Source organism: Hyperolius riggenbachi, chromosome 5, assembly GCF_040937935.1.
Source record: "Hyperolius riggenbachi isolate aHypRig1 chromosome 5, aHypRig1.pri, whole genome shotgun sequence".
Lineage (NCBI taxonomy): Eukaryota > Metazoa > Chordata > Amphibia > Anura > Hyperoliidae > Hyperolius > Hyperolius riggenbachi.
In genome coordinates, this window is record NC_090650.1 from 197,897,420 (window position 1) to 197,913,221 (window position 15,802).

General features: G+C 45.5%; 1 protein-coding gene across 5 annotated transcripts in view; it reads right to left on the reverse strand.

Annotated features, from left to right (window-relative positions):
• TRANK1 (tetratricopeptide repeat and ankyrin repeat containing 1) overlaps window positions 1–15,802 on the reverse strand; it is a 183,426-nt gene that overhangs the window by 144,634 nt on the left and 22,990 nt on the right. For 4 of the 5 annotated variants that reach the window (XM_068236534.1, XM_068236535.1, XM_068236531.1 and 1 more), the window contains exons 2-3: window positions 2,868–2,934; window positions 1,024–1,155 (exon numbers count right to left, since the gene is read on the reverse strand). In XM_068236534.1, the coding sequence (XP_068092635.1) occupies window positions 1,024–1,155; window positions 2,868–2,893 (158 nt within the window). In that variant the 5' untranslated portion in view covers window positions 2,894–2,934. Of the gene's footprint in view, window positions 1–1,023; window positions 1,156–2,867; window positions 2,935–4,050; window positions 4,181–15,802 lie in introns of all 5 variants that reach the window. The other variant, XM_068236533.1, reaches the window with a different exon arrangement.

Here is a 15,802-nt window from a genome sequence, read left to right on the forward strand (position 1 = left end):
GGCTTACGTTGAAAGACAGGGTCAGGAGCCAATGAAAGCGGCTCCTGACCGGCTCACAGGAACTCTGCCGTCATAGAGACGGCAGAGTGGGTGGCCCAAGTTCCCGACGTGGTGGCGGTGACGGCGATTGCAGCGGGTATGTGCGGTGATTCGTTATGCGTCGGTGTTCCGCTGTTTCTGGTACCAGCGGTCTCTGGTCCTTAAGGGGGCAGAGAGCGTTGGTACTTAAGTGGTTAATATAGGTTTAAAGAAGAACTTTAGCAAAAAGGGGAAAACAATAAATGAATAAAGTGAAAAGTAAAAAAAAAATAAAAAAAATAAATAAATAAATAAATAAATAAAAGAGATCGAGAACTGATTTATATTCCTCATGTAATTTGTTCATGTTTGATCCAGAATGAGCCTGCACATCATCATGTTTACTACTGGCTGACAAGAAAGAAAACTAGACAGCACCAATTGCCATTATTTATAACCACACCTGCTAACATTGTGATAGGCTGATTTTTTTTCTCCTTTATAGCTATACATATGCACAGAGGGAGATACGGTATTGGTTGCTTGGCAGCTGAAAACAGCTGTTATTTCCCAGAATACAAAAAGGTTCACAGACAGGAAACTGTCAGGACCTAGGTCCTGACATCACACTGTGGGAGGAGTTTTACCACAAAATCGCCCATACAGACTCTCCTGATGATCAATTTGAAATAAGGTTAATATTTCTCATGGGAAAGGGAATATCAGCTACACATTACAGTTCCTCTAAATTCCTAAGCTTTGGCAAAAATGAAATGCTTTTATGTTACATAATTTCAATCAACAAGTTTATATGCAAATTAGAGAAGCCAGAGTCGAGGAGTCGGTGGAATGAACTGAGGAGTCGGATGATTTTTGTGCTAAATCCACATCGCTGCTGGGGCCACAGAGTGCAATACACACCTGATGAAGGCTCTAATGCTTCCCCACTCAACTAAAACACAAAATGTTGCTATTTAACTTTCATTACAAAGATTATTCACTTACCCAAAAAGCAAAATTTCGCTCATAACACCTATGGCTTGATGATACTTTTCAAGTGCTTTCAAATAATGACCGGCTTTAAATAGGGAATTTCCATTGCACTTTAACATGTGTGCATATGATAAATAATCTGACCTGTCAAAGGAAAGGAACACTGAATATTAATAAAGGTTGTACAAGTTAGAGACTCATGTCTACATCATCATATAAATGATCAATTTTGTGGGGGGAAAAAAATGGATCAATGCAAAGTGTCATTGCTGAACGATCAGGTCTATGAAAAACCAGCTAAGGTAATATTTTAAGCCCCAGTTTCAGCCTCCCACCTTTTAATACACAGGTTCGTTTTACGTACAGATGTAGGACTCACGAGGAGCAGCTCCATTCCTCCCTGGGGTCCTGTTGGCAGCCTGTAAGGAACGTCAGCCCCAGTGGGTCGGCGCCTTCTGCGCATGCAACCACATCATTGGGAGCGCAATAGTGCGGGACTGGCGTGTGCAGAAGGTGCCGACCCTACAGGGGGTGGGGTTTTGAGGGTTAATCCTTAAAGACTGCCAACAGGACCCCGGGGAGGACCGGAGCTGTGCCAAGGGACCCAAATTACTTCTAGGGGCTGGAAGAAGCCCCAGGAAACTACATTTCTCTTTTCACCTAGTGAGCCCCTTAAAAATACTGTTCTTTAAAGAATAATTTTAATTAATTTGGAAATTAGGAGAAATGTCAGCATTACACTCAACATTACTTAAAAACTAAGGCAAAGCTGTTCAGTTTCTGTAGTTGTATCCCTTATAGGTGCAAGTATTGAACTGATCATTTTTGCAGGGGTTTTACTGTTTTTTTTTTTAAAGACATGCATGGGGATTGGAATGCTAACAGTGAGATCCAGGCCTAAAACATATCAACAGTAATTGATACACAGAGATAGAAGGGGAGGGGGGTGAAGAGATGGATGGATAAAGATATAAAACATTTGGTAAATTACATTTAAAAGTAGGGTAAAACTCCCAATAAAAACGTGTTTTCCTACTTTTTATTACCCATACAGTTATATTTGCTTTTGTGCACAAGATTGTCTGTCTACAAAATACAAATTCCCAATGTTTATCTGTTCTGAAAGCTGCCATTGCATATAGAATTCTATAGAAATCTGACACATATCATCTCTTGTGTAGCCAGCACTGTACAACATGGCAGTTTGCTCTGGTCATCGAGACTTAACGTACCCCTGACCTCGTTTTTTTAATGAAATGTATGTAATGATACAATGCTTTATTTACTGTGCTGTGACATAAGAGAGTCACAGCACCATCGTACCCTTTTAGCAACACCCCCCCCCCCCCCCCCCCGCCCTGCTCGGCCGTAATGCAGAGTTCAAGGATAGGTGGGGAGGTCAGTACTTCCTCCCTTCTGCCTGCCCTCAGGAACACCCCCTGTACTCACCATTAGCTCCCATTTGCACCGCACTCTGAGGAGCTGCACTGTGTGCGGTCTTGAGGTAATTTAGCTCAGAATGATAGTGTACTAATAGCTGTATTAGTACACTATAATCCTGAGCTAAATTACCTCAGGACCGCACACAGCGCAGCTCCCCAGGATGCTGTGCAGACAAGAACTAAAAGCGACGAGTACAGGGGGCATTCCTGAGGACGTGCCGAGAGAAGGAAGTACTACTGACACTTCCTCAGCGTTCTGCCCAAGGGGGATGGGAAGTGCTGGAGGAAGGTGCTGTGATTTATGTCACAGTGCAGAAAATAAATAAAGCATTGACCATATATTTTAAAGCAAGGCCAGGAGGTACTTTAAATACATGAAGGAGTTAAAGACACAAACAACACAGAACTGCTTACAAAGATGGGTCATTCATCCTGTTCATCCTTGTCAGTCTGGACTAAGTGACTGGAGATAAAACAGCACCTGGAATAGGTAGGAGGAAATTCAGGCATAACAGACTAACAAGAACACCCATTCCCATCAATGCACAAAATAACACACACTGATCAGCAGTGTATCATGCAATACATTACTATGTGGCACATTGCCAGATACCTAGGACTATAGGGGAGCGGTAAGGCTGTTCTGACGAACTGTATTTTGTAGCACGTATGCAAACAAGCTTTACTAGTATTATGCACTGGAATTCTGCTTTCAGCTACCTGCACTGACTGCTCAGCAATACATCCAGTATGACTAGGCTCCAAGCAGATAGCAGACTTGTTGATTATAATAGTCATAGTCTATTAAGATGTAACTACTGCAATAAATATTTTGCTTATGTGTACACCCGTCCCTGATAACTAGCCACTAATGATCCAATTGTTTTCATCCAATCTTAACATTTCTATGCAATATAAGGTACAGCCTAAAATTATTCATTCAATATATATTTCACTCAATGTACCCTTTCATGACATAGTTTTGGTAAAATTGGATGAAAAAGCTTAGATTATTAGTGGCCACCTTTATACTAGTAGTATAGAACTTGCTTTTAAAATTAGTTATACTACTACAGCACCATCCATTTACAGGTAGTGGAGATTAAATGGTCAAAGACAATTTGTTTGATGAATAAATCAGTGTGGCAAAGTACGCGGATATAGCGAGGGCTGTGGAGATGGAGCAATTTTTGGGTACCTGGAGTTGGAGGTTTCATAAACTGAAGAGTCGGAGTTGGATGAATTTTGTACCGACTCCACAGTCCTGAATAAATCAGATTTAATTAAAAAAAAGTGTCACCCTTGTTTGTACACAATGTAATGAAGATTAATTACTTAATGGGTTGGTCCACCCTTGCTTATTTTCTAGGTTGAGATCTGTACTCTGTATAGACCGGTTATTTCCTCTTCCTGTGTGACTAATCAGCAGCATAAGCAGGTCTTGTTAGTTATTTTTCAACCCCTGCACTAACTGAGTAACGGTCAGTAACATGGACAACCATAAGCCCATACGGGGTGCAGCCAAGGTTTGTCAGGGCCATTCCTATACCCATTCAGATAAAATACAAACTTTATACTACTTTTTAACATCATTTACCTTCAGTTCTTTCATTTTATGTCTGACGAGTATGGCTCCTTTAATTCCACTGTTCTTTCCTCAAATATGCTTACTTTCTAAACACCTCCACTATATCTTCTGGTTCGTATTTTAATCATATTATAGTTTACTGTAATAGATAAAGCATGATAGTGCGCTCTTTATTTATAGCCTGTTGCTAATATCTTGCTCCCTCTATCCCCAAACTCACAAAACTTACTCCAACTTTTTATGAGGTCCAAAATATATACAAGGTTGTATTTCTATAGTGGATAATCCCCTTCAAAAGCATCCCCTTCAAAAGCATATAACAGCCACGTTAAATATATTAAAGCAACAGTTTTGGAGGGAGGGGGATAAAGCATAACACCCTCTTCCTCGATGTCATTATTGTGTGGAAGCATGTTTGTTCCTATTTAAAGTATTCTACTGGGATACTTCTCTACCAACTATGCCCATAAAGGTGGTGAGGTATTGGCACCTTCTTCTTTGAAAAACAGGTTAAGTACAGTCAGACTGGAGGGGGACCATTGTTGGGCTGCAATCTTCAAGTAATTTCACTGATTTCAAATAGGGTTTAAGTCTGGGCTCTGATTAGTTCATTCCTCCCTTAAAGAGACTCCGTAACAAAAATTGCATCCTGTTTTTTATCATCCTACAAGTTCCAAAAGCTATTCTAATGTGTTCTGGCTAACTGCAGCACTTTATACTATCACTGTCTCTGTAATAAATCAATGTATCTTTCCCCTGTCAGACTTGTCGGCCTGTGTCTGGAAGGGAGCAGGAAAAAATGGCGCACAGCGCCTATGTAACCTTCCGGCGCACATTCAGAAGGACGGTAAACGCTATTTACCGTTTTAAACTGCAACTTTCTGGCGCGGCTGCTGCATCAGTAGAGTTAGAACTGAAACGAGATTTACCGTTCTATAACTCCAGAACGGTATTTGATAGAACGTAAATTACCCTTTTTGAAAGTGTAATGTATTTTGTAGCTATCTTTATCAGGCTTCCGTGATTGTCTTCAATCATTTATTGTCCCTATTTCTTTTTTTTCTGTACATACGTTTACTTATTAATTAGCATATATTTTTTTGATTTATAAATTAATTTTAAAATAGCAATTAAATTAAAATTGTATATTATAACATATTAAATGTGTTTGTTTTTATTTACCAAATATTAGAATCTAATAAAAATGCAAAAATTAAGTTGAAGTTCACTGGATTTGAACTTCAAACTTCGTGTTGCTAGTCCAGAATCTTACCACTAAGCTATGCTCCAATTTTAAAAAAAAAAAGTGACTTTAAAAGTTTAAGTCTTTCTAAATAAGACATAACTATACAATCTAGTGGTTTAAATATGTACTGCAATCAATTTGTATTTAAACACCGTGTTTCTACATAGAATCTATCTGCATGTTGGTAATTATATTGATAGTAATCAATGTTTATTGTGTGTGGTTGTAGAGAGTGTGAGGGTGTAATGGGGAGAGGAGAGTGTGAGGTGGGGGAGAGTGTCATGGTGTGGTGGGGGAGAGGAGAGTTTGAGGTGGGGGAGAGTGTCAGGGTGTGGTGGGGGAGAGGAGAGGCGAGTGTGAGGGTGCGGTGGTAGAGAGTGTCATGGTGTGGTGGGGGAGAGGAGAGTGTGAGGGTGTGGTGGGGGAGAGGAGAGTGTGAGGGTGTGGTGGGGGAGAGGAGAGTGCGAGTGTGTGGTGGGGGAGAGGAGAGTGCGAGTGTGTGGTGGGGGAGAGCGTCAGGGTGTGGTGGGGGAGGGGAGAGTGTGAGTGTGTGGTGGGGGAGAGTGTGAGTGTGTGGTGGGGGAGAGGAGAGTGTGAGTGTGTGGTGGGGGAGAGTGTCCGGGTGTGGTGGGGGAGAGGAGAGTGTGTGGTGGTGGAGAGTGTCAGGGTGTGTTGGGGGAGAGGAGAGTGTGTGGTGGTGGAGAGTGTCAGGGTGTGTTGGGGGAGAGGCGAGTGTGAGGGTGTGGTGGTGGAGAGTGTGAGTGTGTGGTGGCGGAGAGTGTCAGGGTGTGGTGGGGGAGAGGAGAGTGTGAGGGTGTGGTGGGGGAGAGGAGAGTGCAAGTGCGTGGTGGGGGAGAGCGTCAGGGTGTGGTGGGGGAGGGGAGAGTGTGAGTGTGTGGTGGGGGAGAGTGTGAGTGTGTGGTGGGGGAGAGGAGAGTGTGTGGTGGGGGAGAGTGTGAGTGTGTGGTGGGGGAGAGGAGAGTGTGAGTGTGTGGTGGGGGAGAGTGTCCGGGTGTGGTGGTGGAGAGTGTCGGGGTGTGTTGGGGGAGAGGAGAGTGTGAGGGTGTGGTGGGGGAGAGGAGAGTGTGAGTGTGTGGTGGGGGAGAGCGTCAGGGTGTGGTAGGGGAGAGCGTCAGGGTGTGGTGGGGAGGGGAGAGTGTGAGTGTGTGGTGGGGGAGAGTGTGAGTGTGTGGTGGGGGAGAGGAGAGTGTGTGGTGGGGGAGAGTGTCCGGGTATGGTGGGGGAGAGGAGAGTGTGTGGTGGTGGAGAGTGTCAGGGTGTGTTGGGGTAGAGGAGAGGCGAGTGTGAGGGTGCGGTGGTGGAGAGTGTGAGTGTGTGGTGGTGGAGAGTGTCAGGGTGTGATGGGGAGAGGCGAGTGTGAGGGTGCGGTGGTCGAGAGTGTGAGTTTGTGGTGGGGAGAGTATCAGGGTGTGGTGGGTGAGAGGAGAGTATGAGTGTGTGGTTGGGGAGAGGAGAGTGTGAGGGTGTATTGGAGGAGAAGAGAATTTGAGGGTGCAGTGGGGAAGAGTGTCAGGGTGTGGTGGGGGAGAGGAGAATGTTAGTGTGCGGTGGGTGAGTGGAGAGGGTGTTGTGGGGGAGAGTGTGAGGGTGTGGTGGATAAAATGTTTATGAAATCAATTTGTTATATATTTTTTTCAGTAAAGTTCAGGCGAAAGGTTTTAATAATTTTATTTAAAAAGTAAATGTAAAACAAAACATTTACAAACACATGTATAATAATAATTGTATAAAATACATGTATAATCAATTTTCAATCTAATTACACAATAACAATTATTGTGCATTACGATGACACAAAAATATACAGCTGGGAAATGTGCTCAAAACATCTAAAAGAAAGCTGTTGGTTGGTGAAGTAACACAGACATGAGAGAGAGTGAGGGAAAGAGAGAGTGAGAGCGAGGGGGGGGGGGGGTGAGAGAGAGAGAGGGAGAGAGAAAGGGGGAGAGAGAGAGAGGGAGAGGAGGAGAGAGAGAGAGGGAGAGAGAAGGAGAGGGGGGAGGGAGAGAGGGGGGGTGAGAGGGAGAGAGATAGAGAGAGGAGACAAGGAGAGAGAGAGACAGAGAGGAGGAGAGAGAGGGGGGGAGGAGAGAGAGAGGAGAGAAAGAAAAGGACAGAGAGAGAGAGAAGTAGAGAGAGAGGGGGGGGGGGGGGGTAGAAGGAGAGAGATAGAGAGGAGAGAGCGCGAGAAGGGGAGAGCGTGAGAAGGAAAGAGAGAGTGAGGGAGAGACTACTTGGAGATAGAGACAGGGCGGCACAGACAGACATGGAAGCCCCGGGAGGAGAGACTGTGCAGGCAATGTGACCAGGGGGTCCTGGAGGATGAGGCCCACTTCCTGCTGCACTGCAGCAAATACACACCTGTGAGGACCGCCCACTTCCAGAGACTTCTCCGCCCACAGCCTGGAGGTAGAGACAGGGCGGCACAGACAGACATGTAAGCCCACTGGTCAGTACACTGGCTATTGAGAGGGGTCATTATTCTAAAGTGGCTGAACTGCAGGCCAACATCCTCTATCTTGCGACCTTGATTGAAGATCTCAGCTGACCTATGCAACCGCTGCCACACAATGCCAGTCCCCACCAGCTCTAGCTGTACTTACTACAGCTAGAGCCAAAGCAACTTAGAATTTCACTCCAAGGTTCCCTATTGGTCTATTAACAGACCAATGGTGAGCCATGGAGCCAAAATTCAAAGATACTTTAACTCTGCTATACTAAGTATAGCTAGAGCTGTGTCACCCTCACCGTCGCATGGGCGTCCGCACATAGAGCCAGGGGGGTGCCGCTGCCTCCCCCTGGCCGCCCGCTGCCCCCCCTGGCCGCCGCTCACCCCCCTGTAGCCGCCGCTCACCCCCTCCTGGCCGCCGCGTCAGACCTCGATCAGGTGGCGACCAATAGTGTGGGCGCTAGGACCTAGCACACCGCACTGATATGCGGAAGTGACATCACTTCCGCATATAGAGCGGGTGCGTCCGGCGCCTGCACTTACTGGTCGGGTTGCTGCTGATCGAGGTCTGAAGTTGCTGCAAGGTGATGGGGAAAGAGCGGCGGCTAGAGAGAGGAGGCACCTGTCACTCACTGCCTAAATGGGGGCCCGTCACTCGCTGCCTAAAGGGGTCCCTGTCACTCACTGTCTAAAGGGGCTCCCTGTCACCCGCTGCCTAAAGGGGCTCCCTGTCACCCGCTGCCTAAAGGGGTCCCTGTCACCCGCTGCCTAAAGGGGTCCCTGTCACCCGCTGCCTAAAGGGGTCCCTGTCACCCGCTGCCTAAAGGGGTCCCTGTCACTCACTGCCCAACGGGGTCCCTGTCACTCACTGCCTAACCTGGAGGTCCCCTGTCACTTCCTAACCTGGGGGTCCCCTGTCACTTCCTAACCTGGGAGTCCCCTGTCACTACCTTACTGGGGGTCCCTGTCACTACCTTACTGGGGGTCCCTGTCACTACTTTACTGGGGGGGTCCTTGTCACTTCCTAACCTGGGGGTTCCTGGCGCTACCTAAACTAGGGGGCAGCATTTACTTCAACCAGCCAAGCACAGCCCAGCATCACCGCCAGCCAGGTCACAGCATCACCACCAGCCAGCCTGGCCACAGCATCACGCAAGGCCTTTCAGCCCGCACGTCATCCCCAATCCATCCAAAAACAGTATTGCCAGGCACAGCAGCCAGTAGAGGAGAATTGAGAAGCCAGGTGAGAGGTGTCTACCATATTAAGGGGGCATTCTGCCTATTTATGTGAAATGCTGTCTATTTATGTGCCTCATGACTGCTGAATTTGTCTTGTTGGGGGCCTCATGATTGCTGAATTCGTCTTGTTGAAGGCCTCATGATTTTTTGGGGGCCTCAAGATTGCTGAATGTCTTGTTGGGGGCCTCATGATTTGTTGGGGGCCTCATGATTGCTGAATTTGTCTTGTTGGGGGCATCATGATTGCTGAATTTGTCTTGTTGAGGGCCTCAAGATTGCTGAATGTGTCTTGTTGGGAGCCTGATGATTTGTTGGGGGCCTCATGATTGCTAAATTTGTCTTGTTGGGGGCCTCTGGGAAAAGCTGAATCATCATCCTATGAGACAATAGCATTAAACCTACTTTTTAGCTTTTTAAAACGGAAAATAAAACTGGGAGGTTCTAAAAAAAGAATACATTTTTCAGGAGTAGGATGAATGAAATTGTTTATCTTCACAGTTTATTTTCAAGTTGGATTTTCCATAATGTTCATGTATGAGTTAAAACGTTTGTATGATGTTTAAATTGCTGTTGCCACTTTGAGATAGATAAAGTGACTTTTGGGTTGCAGTTTGGGCACTCGGCCTCCAAAAGTTTCGCCACCACTGTCCTAATCTAATGTCCCACATTGCTAAGTTAATGAAAATTTGTCACCACGTATGGCCACACCCACATTCTGGTTCATGGCCGCACCCATTTTCCGGCGCGCCACGCGGCGCACACCATAACCCTCAGGTTTTTCGGAGCACACATTTTCTCAAAAATTTCTTCCCTGCCTTTTTGCCCCCCCCCCCCCCCCCGGAAAATTTTCTGCGGACGCCCATGGGGGCTCCTGCTGTCCTGTGCGCCCACTGCACATGTAGCGCCCACCCACGCTGTCACCCTGGAGCATCCAAGGTTGTTCCAACATAAAAAAAAAAAAAAATCTAAATACATTTTACTACATTATGTCATTTTACTGTAGTTACTTTCCTACTTTTTCCTTCTAACTTTCAACTTACCTGGTGCTTCTACCACCTCTCCCCACCCCCTCCCCAGACATGCTGTGCCCGCAGCGGGACAAAACAATCTTCCGGTCCCTGCCACGGCTCACTTTCGGTTTTCGTGACTGACTTGTACCCAATGTACCTGCGCGGTACACTCCTGGCGACATATATGTCAGTGGGAGCAAGGAGGTATGCGGTTAGGGCCATGCAGGTGCAGTGGCCTGCAACATTAAAGAAACGAAAACTAGAAGTGAGCAGCACGCGAGGACCAGTGGATCATTTTGTTTCAGCGCAAGCACAGGACGTCTGGTGGAGGGGGCGGTAGAAGCCCCAGGTAAGTTGATTTTCTTTTTTTTGTTTACAGTACTCATTTAACCACTTGAGGACCACAGTCTTTCTACCCCTTAAGGACCAGAGCCTTTTTCTCCATTCAGACCACTGCAGCTTTCACGGTTTATTGCTCGGACATACAACCTACCACCTAAATGAATTTTACCTCCTTTTCTTCTCACTAATACAGCTTTCTTTTGGTGCTATTTGATTGCTGCTGCGAGTTTTAGTTTTTATTATATTCATCAAAAAAGACATGAATTTTGTCAAAAAAATGACTTTTTTAACTTTCTGTGCTGACATTTTTCAAATAAAGTAAAATTTCCTATACATTTGAGCGCGAAAGTTATTCTGCTACATGTCTTTGATAAAAAAAAACCATTCAGTGTATATTTATTGGATTGGGTAAAAGTTATAGCGTTTACAAACTATGGTGCCAAAAGTGAATTTTCCCATTTTCAAGCATCTCTGACTTTTCTGCCCACCTGTCATGTTTCATGAGGTGCTAAAATTCCAGGATAGTATAAATACCCCCCAAATGACGACATTTTGGAAAGAAGACATCCCAAAGTATTCACTGAGAGGCATGGTGAGTTCATAGAAGATTTTATTTTTTGTCACAAGTTAGCGGAAAATGACACTTTGTGACAAAAAAAAAAAAGTTTCCATTTCTTCTAACTTGCGACAAAAAAAAATGAGATCTGCCACGGACTCACTATGCTCCTCTCTGAATACCTTGAAGGGTCTACTTTCCAAAATGGGGTCATTTGTGGGGTGTGTTTACTGTCCTGGCATTTTGGGGGGTGCTAAATTGTAAGCACCCCTGTAAAGCCTAAAGGTGCTCATTGGACTTTGGGCCCCTTAGCGCAGTTAGGCTGCAAAAAAGTGCCACACATGTGGTATTGCCGTACTCAGGAGAAGTAGTATAATGTGTTTTGGGGTGTATTTTTACACATACCCATGCTGGGTGGGAGAAATATCTCTGTAAATGACAATTGTTTGATTTTTTTTTTACACACAATTGTCCATTTACAGAGATATTTCTCCCACTCAGAATGGGTATGTGTAAAAATACACCCCAAAACACATTATACTACTTCTCCTGAGTACGGCGATACCACATATGTGACACTTTTTTTGCAGCCTAGGTGCGCTAAGGGGCCCAACGTCCTGTTCACAGGTCATTTTGAGGCATTTGTTTTCTAGACTACTCCTCACGGTTTAGGGCCCCTAAAATGCCAGGGCAGTATAGGAACCCCACAAGTGACCCCATTTTAGAAAGAACACACCCCAAGGTATTCCGTTAGGTGTATGGCGAGTTCATAGAAGATTTTATTTTTTTGTCACAAGTTAGTGAAAAATGACACTTTGTGAAAAAAAAAACAATAAAAATCAATTTCCGCTAACTTTTGACAAAAAATAAAATCTTCTATGAACTCATCATACACCTAACAGAATACCTTGGGGTGTCTTTTTTCTAAAATGGAGTCACTTGTGGGGTTCCTATACCGCCCTGGCATTTTACGGGCCCAAAACCGCGAGTAGTCTGGAAACCAAATGTCTCAAAATGACTGTTCAGGGGTATAAGCATCTGCAAATTTTGATGACAGGTGGTCTATGAGGGGGCGAATTTTGTGGAACCGGTCATAAGCAGGGTGGCCTTTTAGATGACAGGTTGTATTGGGCCTGATCTGATGGATAGGAGTGCTAGGGGGGTGACAGGAGGTGATTGATGGGTGTCTCAGGGGGTGATTAGAGGGGAAAATAGATGCACTCAATGCACTGGGGAGGTGATCGGAAGGGGGTCTGAGGGGGATCTGAGGGTTTGGCCGAGTGATCAGGAGCCCACACGGGGCAAATTAGGGCTTGATCTGATGGGTAGGTGTGCTAGGGGGTGACAGGTGGTGACAGGAGGTGATTGATGGGTGTCTCAACGTGTGATTAGTGGGGGGAATAGATGCAAGTAATGCACTGGCGAGGTGATCAGGGTTGGGGTCTGAGGGTGTGGGCGGGTGATTGGGTGCCCTAGGGGCAGATAGGGGTCTAATCTGATGGGTAGCAGTGACAGGTGGTGATTGATGGGTAATTAGTGGGTGTTTAGAGGAGAGAACAGATGCAATGCACTTGGGAGGCGATCTGACTGCGTGTCTGCAGGCGATCGGATGGTGTGGGTGGGTGATCAGATTGCCCGCAAGGGGCAGGTTAGGGGCTGATTGATGGGTGGCAGTGACAGGGGGTGATTGATGGGTGGCAGTGACAGGGGCTGATTGATAGGTAGCAGTGACAGGGGGTGATTGATGGGTGATAGGTGATTGGCAGGTGATTGACAGGTGATCATCAGTGGGTTATTACAGGGAAGAACAGATGTAATAAATGCACTGGTGAATTGATAAGGGGGGGTCTGAGGGCAATCTGAGCGTGTGGGCGGGTGATTGGGTGCCCGCAAGGGGCAGATTAGGGTCTGATCTGATAGGTAACAGTGACAGGTGGTGATAGGGGGTGATTGATGGGTAATTAGTGGGTGTTTAGGGTAGAGAACAGATGTAAACACTGCACTTGGGAGGTGATCTGATGTCGGATCTGCGGGCGATCTATTGGTGTGGGTGGGTGATCAGATTGCCCGCAAGGGGCAGGTTAGGGGCTGATTGTTGGGTAGCAGTGACAGGGGGTGATTGATGGGTGATTGACAGGTGATCAGGGGGGATAGATGCATACAGTACACAAGGGGGGGGAATCTGAGGGGTGGGGGGGTGATCAGGAGGGAGCAGGGGACAGGGGGGGGGATAAAAAAAAAATAGCGTTGACAGATAGTGACAGGGAGTGATTGATGGGTTATTAGGGGGGTGATTGGGTGCAAACAGTGGTCTGGGGGCTGGGCAGGGGGGGGGGGGGTCTGAGGGGTGCTGTGGGCGATCAGGGGGCAGATCAGTGTGTTTGGGTGCAGACTAGGGTGGCTGCAGCCTGCCCTGGTGGTCCCTCGGACACTGGGACCACCAGGGCAAAAGGCAGCTTGTATAATACACTTTGTATACATTACAAAGTGTATTATACACTTTGTATGCGGCGATCGCGGGGTTAACATCCCGCCGGCGCTTCCGTATGGCCGGCGGGATGTTGCGGTGGGTGGGCGGAGCCAGTTGCCGGGGGAAGCGCGCGTCATCAATGACGCAATCGCTCCCCCGGCATGCGAAAAGGACGCAACGCCCTTGCGGTCCTTTAGGGATCCACTTTGCCGCCGCCCATCGGCTGTGGCCGGTCGGCAAGTGGTTAAGTTTATAAAGCCTGCACCGAAAATTGTATGCTCGCTACATCACAATTGGGGGGGGGGGGGGGGGTTAGGGGGCGAGGGGGGGGGGGGGGAAGGGGGGTCCGGAGGAATGGTAAGGGTGTGGACTTAAAAACATCATTTAATACTTGGAGCCTGTTCAATATTTTTTTGATTTTTAACAACATTCAACATTAGATACTATTATATTTGATTTACTTGAGTAGTCTCTGTGCCCCTATGTAGCAAAAAAATAGCATATGATTATACAATACTTCATTATTTCACATACCAATTACAATTCAAATCATAATTACAATCATCACGTAAGCCATAAGCATTTAAGACATTATATAATTTCACCATTAGATGGTGCTGTTTCATGTGCTCAACATGTAGAGGACTTAAGTATTATAAGCCCCTGTATTCAGTGAAGAAGTATAGCGTAGTGGTAAAGTTGCTGACTTTGATTTAAATTTTGCAGGTTCGAGACTGATCGTAGCTGCTTTTTACCGCTTTTTGTAACCAACTTAAAAAATATTTTAATATTATATTTATGATGTTTGTGGACTCAATAAGTCACTTGTGAATGTCAAAAAATAATCCAACCACGTGCTGCTAATCCAACCACGTGTACTCCTGTTCAATGGCTTGGTGCGGTTGCTGTTAATTGCCTTGCTTCTATTCATCTAACAGTACGGTCCTTCATAAAAGGTGTTTATTGGTTTGGGCTGCTTGCTGCTTATATCTGTATTTCATGTGACAGCAGCAATGCACCATTTGTGAAGCACATTACGAAGCACGGAGCTTAGGAAAATAAATTAATCAATAAATAAAAAAATACATCAAAACGCTAAATAGCGTTTTAAAACTAAAAGTTAACACATTCTTTAATAAAACGAAAATTTACGTTTTACAGCCAAAGAAATATGATAAAACGAAAAATATCGTTTTAATCAAATTACCGTTCGGGAACCGTGCGCCATTTTTTCCAGGCGCCGCTTTTGACTGTATGCGTCTGGAAGGCTGCCAAGTTCTTCAGTGTTGTGGTTCTGCTATGAATTCACCCTTCCAGGCCCCTCTCTGCACACTGCCCGTGTGTTATTTAGATTAGAGCAGCTTCTCTCTTCTCTCTTATCTTTTACTAGCTGGATAAATCGTCCTCTGAGCTGGCTGGGCTTTCACATACTGAGGAATTACAAACAAGGGCAAAGCTGTTTGCAGGAAGAAAAGAGCAGCCTGAAACTTCAGTGCATGGGGGAAAGAAACACACAAATGACCTCTTGAGATTCAAAAGGAATGCTGTATACAGCCTGCTTGTGTATGGATGTATTTTCTATGTGTGGACATACTGTACATCAACCTACTTCCTGTTTTGGTGGCCATTTTGATTGTTTACAAACAAACTTTTTAAAACTGTTTTTAACCACTTTTAATGCGGCGAGGAGCGGCGAAATTGTGACAGAGGGTAATAGGAGATGTCCCCTAACGCACTGGTATGTTTACTTTTGAGCAATTTTAACAATACAGATTCTCTTTAATAAATTCATGTTCTTGTTGTTTGCAATTACTAGACCCTAGTTTATGTACGATTCCAAATTCAGCCCACTGGGTATCCAAGCCTTTCAGCTACACGGTTCTGCAACTCAGGAAACTGACATGTTAGTGGCCATATCCACTCAGCATCTACCGTAGCTTGTGTGGTATACATAGTGGGATGAGACATGCCCCTGTTACATCTGGAACCTCTGATAGAATTTCTAGTCTTCTATGCCTATCAGTAAGCAAGCTGTTTTTTTTCTTCAATTCTTCCTTGTCTGATTGCTTTGTTTCCACAGAGTGTGGTAAGCTTTTCACTACTACCCCACCTCACAGAAAACATGCCAAACTGTTGTTTGAGATCAATTAGATGTTAGATTTGATATAGACCTCAAACCTAATAAAAATGTATTAAAACGTAAAAACATGTCGAGACATTACAAGTCAAAACGCTGAACAGCTATGTCCACACTTTATAACACTGACCACATGATATCAGTACATGATGGCCACATTGCATTTCTGCTAAAATCTTGCTTAAAGAGAACCCGAGGTGGGTTTGAAGAATATTATCTGCATACAGAGGTATGATCTGCCTATACAGCCCAGCCTCTGTTGCTATCCCAAACCCCCCTAAGGTCACCCTG